At 35.0% G+C, this 9,794-nt stretch overlaps 1 protein-coding gene across 1 annotated transcript; it reads left to right on the forward strand.

Annotated features, from left to right (window-relative positions):
• The first annotated feature begins 7,670 nt into the window (after positions 1–7,670).
• On the forward strand, positions 7,671–9,558 carry LOC137837662 (heat stress transcription factor B-2b). Its single transcript, XM_068646756.1, has 2 exons — positions 7,671–8,341; positions 8,447–9,558. The coding sequence occupies exons 1-2, from the start codon at positions 8,075–8,077 to the stop codon at positions 9,200–9,202; spliced, it is 1,023 nt and encodes a 340-aa protein (XP_068502857.1). The 5' UTR covers positions 7,671–8,074; the 3' UTR covers positions 9,203–9,558.
• The last annotated feature ends 236 nt before the right edge of the window (positions 9,559–9,794 follow it).

The raw sequence follows: 9,794 nt of genomic DNA on the forward strand, positions 1-9,794 counted from the left end.
TTGATACAAATTACCATACCTTATATCTGAATTCATCTTTTTACTTTCTATAACTAGAAATAAAAGAAGTAAACCCATAATATATAATAGATCCACAATGAAGACAATGAGTTAAGGGCATTGCACTAATAAAGGAGACTAAAATTTTCATTTTTTATGGTTATAACATATATTAATTTGTGGGATAAAGTTTAGATAGTTTTCTAAATAACTTGTGATTTTTATTAGTAATATTTTTAACTAGAAATTTGAATTTGAAAATTAGTAAAAAAAAGAAAAATAATTTTAACGTAGTCCCATTAGCCCTCGCCAATTATTTTTGAAACCTAAATAAAGAAAGACTAAGAAAAATAAATGGATTAAATTCTTTACCAATAATATTTAATATGGATATTTTTTAAATTATATAAATAATTTTTAGAAAGTAATTTCTAGAAGATAAAACCTCTAAAAAAAATTTAATTGTCCATAAAATTAATAAAATATTACTAACGTCACATCATCAGTGATGATAATTGAAAGATTTTTTTTGTTTTCTGTATTATCTCTCATTGTTTCTTTTTCATAACTTCGTCTCCTTAATAATGGAATATCAGAATCTGTACATTCATCTATTGGATAGCATTGGCTTGATTTTAATTTCTCAACCACTAGATCTTTTTTTGAAATTCTGCATAAGTGGTAGATATGATAAAAAGTTTCATCTTTCTACATCAATATGTAGTTTAACTATAAAGAATGTGTTATACAAAATGTAACTGAGTTGAAAGCAGATCTAAAGGTATGGATGAGAGAGAGCTTTGGTAACGTCAATCAGGCAGTGGAAGACATTTAGAGAAGAATTCAGAATCTAGATGAGAGGGACGATGAGAGCAAGTTAGAGAACGGAGGGAGGAAAGGAGGATGCTTTTGGAAGAGCAGAGAAGATCCAAACACTGTCAAGAACTTCTTCTTCAACAGAAGGCCAGACAAAGATGGTTGAAGCAGGGGGTTTGAATATTAGGTATTTTCGCTCAGTTATTAAGTGGAGAAGGTCGAGGAACGAAATTAGCGGACTGAGAGAAAACGGTCTTTGGCTTGAGGATCAAGCGGTGGTAAAAGGGAAGGTTAGGGACTTCTACATGGACAGGTTTAGTGGAGGTGTTAGACCACTTATCAGAATCGATAATGTTGTTTTCAATAAGATCTCAGACGAAGACAATGGTATGTTGATAGAAAGGATTACGGAAGAGGAAATTAAGAATGCGGTGTGGAGTTGTGAAAGTTCAGAAGGTCCAGGACTAGACGGTTTTAATTTCAGATTTATAAAGTGTTGTTAGGGAAACAACTTTGAGGAGAGTGGTAGATGGCCAAGGGAAACAAACGCCTCTTTCATATCTCTTATACCTAAGGTGGATAATTCCCAACTTTTAAATGATTCCGACCGATTTCGTTGGTGGGTTGCTTGTACAAAATAGTCGCTAGGTTGAAGAAGGTTCCGCACAAAGTCATTGACGTTAGACAGTCTGCGTTTTTGGAAGATAGGGGGTTATTGGACAGTGTGGTAGAGACTAATGAAGTGTTAGAAGAAGTGAAGAGGAGAAAGTTGATTTAGGGTTCAAAGTTGATTATGAAAGGCATACAATTTAGTGGATTGGAAGTTTATCTTTTATATGTTACAACGACTTGATTTTTGCAGGAAGTGGATTGATTGGATAAGAGCGTGTTTAGTATCCTCGTCGATCTCGATGCTAGTTAATGGTAGTCATACACAGGAGTTCAAACCAAGGAAGGGACCGAGACAAGGTGACCCGTTAGCGCCGTTTCTTTTTCTTATAGTGGCAGAGGGTTTAGCTGGTGTGGTAAGGAAAGCGGTGGAGAAAGGGTTGTTACAAAGCGTGGAAGTTGGCGATTGTTTGGTAAAGGTGAACATGTTTCAGTATGCGGATGATACTCTATTTTTTTGTAAAGTGGAGATTCAAAGTGTGTTTACAATTAAGGTCATGCTCAACTGTTTTGAATTGGCATTAGGTCTAAAGGTTAACTATCTCAAGAGCCGCATAGGAGGGGTGGATGCAATCGGTACTTTTTACAGAGTTGTGCCTCTATTTTGAATTGTGAGATAATGAAAACTCCTTTTAAGTATTTGGGGTTACTTGTTGGGGGGTGTCATAAAAGAAGTAATTTCTGGGAAAGGGTGGTGGAGAGCTTAAGGAGAAGGTTAGGAAGATGAAAAGAAAAGTTTATTTCTATGGCAGGCCGGTTGTGTTTGATTGAATCAGTATTATCTGTTTTACCTCTATTCTATATCTCCTTGTATAAAATGCCAATCATGGTGGCTAGGGAAATATAAATACTTTAGAGGAATTTCTTATGGGGTTGGAGTAAAGAAAGAAGGAAGTAGTGTGGGTGACCTGGAGGAAAGTTTGTGAGTCTTAGGAGGAAGAAGGGTTAGGAATGGTAGAGGTAAGAAAGTTCCATGCTGCGCTTTTAGGAAAGTGGATTTGGCGTATAAAACTGGTTTGTGGAATGAGGTGCTGGAATCGAAGTATGGAGGCTGGAGAGGCCTAAAGAATCAAGGCATTAACAGATCATACTCATTGTGGTGGAGGGACTTGAATGAGATTTGGAGGTTTGAAGGGTGGAAAGGATGTTTTAAGGATAAATTTTCCTAAGAGGTAGGGAACGGGAGACAAATTTCTCTATGGAAGGACAAATGGTTGGGTAATGAGAGTCTAAAAGATAGGTCCTCGAGGATTTTCTCTGTTTGTTTTGGCAAGGAAGACAAGTTGTGACAAGGAGGGGAATGGAATAACAATCTCGAGTGGGTTTAAAAGATAGGATGGAGAAGGAGTTTGTTTGAGTGGGAAAAACATCAGGAGCAAGAGCTGGTAACACTGATAGGTAGTATGATTATCAATGGGAAAAATGAGGATCAGTGGGTGTGGAAAGAAAATGATACAACAGAGTTCTCAGTTAAATTAGCGTATAGTATTTTAAAAGGGAAGCTGAGGGGGAAGGCGAGATGTATGAGCCATTTTGGAGGATTAAGACCCAACCTTCACAACACTTGTAGCATGACAAGTGTTGGAGGATAAAATAACATCTAAAGTAAATCTGGTGAAAGAGGGGATAATGATGGAGAGTAACATATGTAGTATGTGTGGGGAGGAAGCGGAGGCAATGTCACATTTTTTTTATACATACAGGGTAGCTTGGTTAGTATGGTCAAAGTGTTATGAGTGGGTGGGTTCGGCTTCGACGGTCCATCATGAGCCAAAAATGCACTTCTCATAGTTCAGGATGGTTAAGGAAAGTGATGTCGTTAACCAAAGATGGCTTTGCGTGTGGATAACAGTTGTAGGGGAACTATGGAAACAAATGATATAAGAAGATCTTTAGATATGGACATGTACATCATATTGAAATCTTCGCGGTGGCTCAACTGAAGATATGGTCATAGATAACTGCGAAGGTACGTTAGTGTGATTTTCTTACTCTGATTTGTGTCTCGAACCTATTGTTTGTATGAGGTCTATTAAAGCTAATAAAGGTTAGGGTATGAGTACATTATTAGTGTTAAGGCCGGTAGAACACGATCTCTTTAGTGGTGGTGTTGTAGATGTGTTTGTCGTGCTTTACTTTGTTTGGTAGATTGTTGTGAAACTTAGTGTTCTTGCGTTTTGTAAGGGTGGATATGTTTTCTAGTCTCTTTATAAGGGTTGAGGTATCTCATAAATACCCCTAGTAATTATTTTTTTCTTGTTGATAAAAAAAAACTAACGAATCTGTACAATATGAATGTGTACATGAGTTTTAGATCTCATACCTAGGAGTGTTCGGTGGAGGATTTTTTTGCTTTAGTATCGTGGAGGCAAACGATAACAATATTGGTGATGAACTCATGAGGGTTTTAGAAGAGGTGAGTTTTAGAAGACATCTTATATTAGTTCTCTAGCATGTTAAGGTTGAGAACATGAACGAGACACGTTTTCAGAGATGTCGATGATCACTATTCTTAAAAACTTATATGTGATAAGTTAGCAACTCTATGATACAATACGAACTTTTTAAATAATATCAAAGATATTAGAACTAGCAAGAAAAATCACAAGTGTCAACACAATCTAGGACTAGAGAAGTAGAAGAAGAGAGAAGAAAATGAGAAAAGACGTGTGTTTTGGAGAAGTGTAAAAACATTTATTTACAAGTGAAGAAAACCTAAGGTTGCGGATGAATAGGAAAAAAGGAAGCAACTTCGAGTGTCAGATGTGCAATAAAGTGTGCAATATGGCTAGAAATGGAGCAATACGCTCCTTGTGGGCTTTTCGATCATATCAACATCAGATCTGGAAGCGTTCGAAGGAAGCTGAATATTATGCGTCATCCTGAGAACGTTTTTTGACTTGCGAAGAAAATCCAACTTCGAATGGGTTTGTGTTCGAGAAGTCCTCCTACAAGATCTATATTTGAATCTGAAGTTGATTGGAGAATACACAGTCACAAAAAAAAAATGCAAAGTCATGCATAATGTTTCGCACTTTATTTTCTTTTGCGATATTCTTCAGAAGTTTTTTTGTTAAAAAAGAATCGAAGAAGAAAGTAAAAAAGAAATAATGAAAAGTTTGAATCAAAGGTTTTCCCGATGATGAAAGCTAAATGAATAGAATGTAGTTCTAATAAAAGTCAGCATCATGATAAATTAAATTCTTAAAGGAGGAAGAATCACAAATTCTATAATTGTGGCTTGAGAGAAAATAATAAAAACATTGTTGGCAAAGAAGAATGAAAAAAAAAGTAATAAATTCTCACAAGGTTGTATGTATTGTTAGTGCATAAAAAAATGGAGATATTTTGATTAAGAAAATAATAGTTAATTCTGAAAGTGAAAAATTACTTTATGGTGTGTGGATACTAGATTTATATTCAGCTTACCTTGTTTGTACATCAAAAATAATTTTATATTTATGATCTAGTCTTAGAAGGATTCATGTTTAAGGAAAATTATCATACCTTATAAATTGTTGGAGTAAATTTTGTTATAATAAAAATGTATGATGATATTATTTATACATTTATAAAGCTTGAAGAGAAATATATTGTTTATTGGACAATTAGATGACTTCAAATGTAATATCTATGCAAAATGTGAAACCTTAAAAATTGTGATAGAATTTAGTAGGTATGAAATTGTGATAGAATTTGGTAGGTGTGAAAGTAAGGAATATCACACAATAAATTTATATATACATTTGAGGGAAGTGTTGCAAGAATTAAAGTAAATTAATTGTAATAGTAAGTCAAGAAGAAAAAAATTATGTCATGACATTATTGTCTTGCTAATATCTTAAAACAAGATCTGAAAAAAATCTTGCAAAATGTAATTACATTTAAGTTTAAAGAGTTAATTTACATTTTTGTGAGTTATGTTATAAGTAAACATTATAGTTTGATAAAGTGACTACAATGAGGAGTAAAATATTTTGTGTAATTGATTATTATTTTAAGAGATTGAGGGTGTACCTTACAAGAAGAAGTTAAATGTGTTTTTAATATTTAAGGAATTTAAAACATAGATAAAATTTCAAATTGGAAACAAAAATTAAGTATTTGAGGTTAGATAATGAGAAAAACATGTAGAAAACAAATTTTTGATATTTAACAAACAAAGTGAAATTATTAGACAATTTTTAGTTTCACATAGACAAAAAAAAAATATGCAATAGAGCATATGAATATAACCCTCCTAACAAAACTTATAATAAGAACATTCGGAATGGTCAATTCTGTCTAGATAGAAGTAGTTAAAATTGCATGTTATGTGATAGATTGATTACCTTTAGTAGTGATTGGTTTGAAGATATCGATGAAGATATCGATGAAGATTAGAAATTAAAACCAACTATTTTTTTTTTATGTGTTCAAATATATTATGTATGTAGTATACAACTCTTAAAAAATAGATCTAAAATCTAGGAATTTTATATTATTAGGTTATGATAGTGTGAATTGATTCACTTATGTAATCTTGTTGTCCACACAATTATTGTCAACAAAAATGTAGTATTTACAAAATGGATTATAAATTCAAAAAACAAAAGATAAAAAAGTTTGACTTTCTCAAAATAATTACTTATTAAAAGTTTTGTGATACTTTAACATGGAAGATTATAAACCAAATTTTACTCGATTTTCAGTGAAGTGTATGTTATCTTCGAGTATAAGTCCTAATAATGAATCAAAGATGATCAAAATGTTCGGAGTACTATATACATCAACTATAGGAAACACTATGCATGTCATGAGTAGTGAGACATGGTAGTATATCATGGAAAATTTAGGTGGAGAGCACTAAAATGTTGTTAAAAAGATCCTTAGATTCGTTAAAAGAACCTTAATGTTACGTTATGTGTTAGAGAATAAAAAATTGATTCAAATTTTACATACGATTGGGTATAAAGAAGATATATTACTGATTATTTGCACTTGTTGGAGGAGTAGTAAGTTGATTTATCAAAGTTATAAAATATATTAGTTGTGTTTATTCCTAAACTAAGTCATTAATCATGCAAGGAATCTATATAAATATATAGATTGATGGAGAAACAGGAAAACAAGTAATAGAATATTTTTGTGCATTATAATAGTTAGATTGTCGTGCATATATCATGTTTTTCATTTAAGGAAAAAATATATAGACATACAATAGATAGTATAGAAAATAAATACGAAAATCTAGCAACTTACAATAAAGTCGATTAATACTAACAAATTTATATAACGTCAATCCTACCATGACTTATCCAAAAAAAAAAAAAGATAAATAATGTAAAAATGTGATTAGTTTAATCAAAATCTTGAATTAGTGACTGATTTTTTTTCTCTTTCTTTCATGCATATTGGTATGAAAGGAGACTTATGGTCCTTATTTCTCCGTCCCAAATAAACTTATTTATTCTTAATAAAAAAAATTAATAGAGGAAAAACAACAATTTCTCATATAAGGTTCTCTCAATAACTTGGAGTTTTCTATTTTTTTTCAAGAGATCGTTTTTTTTTTCTTGAACTTTAAGAGAGGTGTTGTAATTTCTTTCATTGTCAACTCTGTTCTTCTCTTCTCATCTCTTAATTAACCTTGAATGTTAGACTAATAGAGTCTTTATACATATAATGGTAGTTTCCTTGGAGATAAAAAAAATACTGTCCCTATTGCCACTCTTCATCAGTTAAGAAAATCCACATATGACCATAACCCTTCAACATGCCTACAAGACTATATACAACACGCAATCAATCACCTCACACACTCAAACTTAATTTAATTACCCTTTCACTATAGAACCCTTTTTTCTCCAATGTCAATAATAACTACAAACCTCAATGCCATCATCACCAAGTTATTAAATATGCTCTTTGAAGAGAAGTGATGGCAATTGAGATGGGAAGCAAATCTTACTTGATTTGTTGTTCCCTTGCAACCTAGCACACATTTTATGGTGAAAAACAAAGCTCTAGACAACCACAACAATTTTTCTTTCTTGAAACAGTTATTTAGCTTGGTTTTCAACAATAATTCACAACTTATTCTTCATTCCACATGGAACCCAATAACTCCCTTATCTTAATCTTGGTTTATGATGATGATGATATATAACAGTCCTGTTTAAATAGAAGAAGAAAGATTTGAAAATAAAAATAATAAAGATAAGATAAAGAGAGAGAGAGAGAGAGAGAGAGATATGATAATATATTTGTTTTAGAAAAAAAGGTGTAGAAGTTTCTTGAATTAAGAAGAGGCGTGGAAGCTATCTTTAGGTGGATGCTGGGAGAATTCCACACCCATCAACATGCAAACAAATGCGGTTATTAATAAACAAAAGAAAACAAATTCCTCATTCACACGGAACTTTCTCGACATAAGATGTAACGCAGTACCTTCTCGCCCCTTCCTTTCTAATCTTCCTCATAACTTTCTTTCTCTTTCTTTCTCTCTCCCTCATCCTTATATTTCCAACGGAACCTTCTAGAACCACCATAACCCCAATCTCTCCCTTCCTCGCGCGCATCCACACCATTCGTCTGCGGCTCTTCCTCCATGGCTCAGCCGCCTCCGGTGGAACACAACACCGACTCCACCACCACCGCCTCTGCCGCTGCAGACTCACAGAGATCTATTCCAACGCCGTTTCTCACCAAAACCTTTCAACTCGTCGACGACCAATCCATCGACGATGTTATTTCCTGGAACGACGACGGATCAACGTTCATCGTTTGGAACCCTACCGTCTTCGCCAGAGACTTGCTTCCTAAATATTTTAAACACAACAATTTCTCCAGTTTCGTTCGCCAACTCAACACTTACGTAATTCATTTCAACTCTATCACCGCGTTATATTTTCCTATTATTTGTGCTGCTTATTTTGGTTTGGTTTTCTAACGTTGTTTTTCGTTTTTGCCTGGTTTGCAGGGATTCAGGAAGGTCGTACCTGATCGGTGGGAATTCTCGAACGATTGTTTCCGTCGAGGCGAGAAGCGCCTTCTGAGCGAAATTCAACGGCGGAAGATTTCGTTGCCGGCGCCGACTCCGTGTCTGACAGCGCCGGCAACGGTTGTTGTTCCGACGCCGATGCCGTTGACTGCGATACCGATCATATCCCCGTCGAACTCCGGCGAGGAGCAGGTGATATCGTCGAACTCTTCACCGTCGCTCGCGCCGGCGGAGCTCGTCGACGAGAACGAGAGGCTGAGGAAAGAGAACGTTCAGTTGACCAAAGAGCTCGCGGAGATGAGATCGCTCTGCAACAATATATATGCTCTCATGTCAAATTACGCCAACGCCAACGGTAACACTAACGGGAACGGAAGTTACCAAACGGACGGCGGTGCTGGTGGCGCTCAGGGAAGTAGGGAGTCCGGCATGACGGCGTTGAAGCCGCTCGATTTGATGCCGACGAAACGGATCTCCGGTGAGGACGCGGCGGAGGTGATGAATCCGAAGCTATTCGGTGTGGCGATTGGAGCGAAGCGCGCGAGGGAGGGAGGAGGAAGTTGTGAAGATTGTGGAGAAGAAGGTGGAGGAAAGAAAGATACGCTGCTGCGTTTGCATCACCCAGGTCCTGCGGACGTGAAACCTGAGCCGTTGGATTGCCAGAGCCATCGCGAGAATCAGGAAACGCCGTGGTTAAGTCAGTGTCACATAGCAAATCAGAGGGTGTGTAACTGACACGCGGCGACAGTTAAGTGGAGGAACATTTTAGATTTAGATACGCAATGGCGTAGGGAATCCGAGACCCGGCACGCGGAGACGCACGTGAGAGTGTCACGTGTATCGTTTAACCGTTTGGGACCGATTCCCAGAAGGTTCTCAGAAGTCAGAGGAAAACGATACTTTGTAGTCTTTTTTCTTCCCTCTCTTTCCTATTTTTCATTTATTGGATTTGGACTGTAGATTTGCCTTTGAGGGTAGTATTGAAGATAAGATTTTTATTTAGCCCTATAAATTATTTTTTTAGTTCTGAAAACTCACTCATCTCAATGTATTTATTAATACCATACTGCAAATTTGTGCTTGCTTTTCTATTTTTCTCCTCTCATTTTTTAAATCTTCAACTTAATTTTATCAATACTATTATTAGGACCTTACAAAAGATTTCATATAATTATCTGAAATTATCTCTAGCTTTCTGTAATTATTACTTCCCTTGAACACCAAAATAAAAGGATAGGGATTTTGTTTCTAATTATTAGTGACGGATTATTATTAAATAAAAATATTATTGTGGTATTAAATGTTAAAAATTTATATTGGTAGAACC

Source organism: Phaseolus vulgaris, chromosome 4 (assembly GCF_051622355.1).
Source record: "Phaseolus vulgaris cultivar YP4 chromosome 4, ASM5162235v1, whole genome shotgun sequence".
Lineage (NCBI taxonomy): Eukaryota > Viridiplantae > Streptophyta > Magnoliopsida > Fabales > Fabaceae > Phaseolus > Phaseolus vulgaris.

What these genes read in the sequence shown, in the direction of transcription:
- LOC137837662 (XM_068646756.1), top strand. Translation starts at nt 8,075, where the DNA reads ATGGCTCAGCCGCCTCCGGTGGAACACAACACCGACTCCACCACCACC. An exon ending in TTCGCCAACTCAACACTTAC is followed by an intron (nt 8,342 to 8,446) that starts GTAATTCATTTC and finishes CCTGGTTTGCAG; the next exon opens with GGATTCAGGAAGGTCGTACC.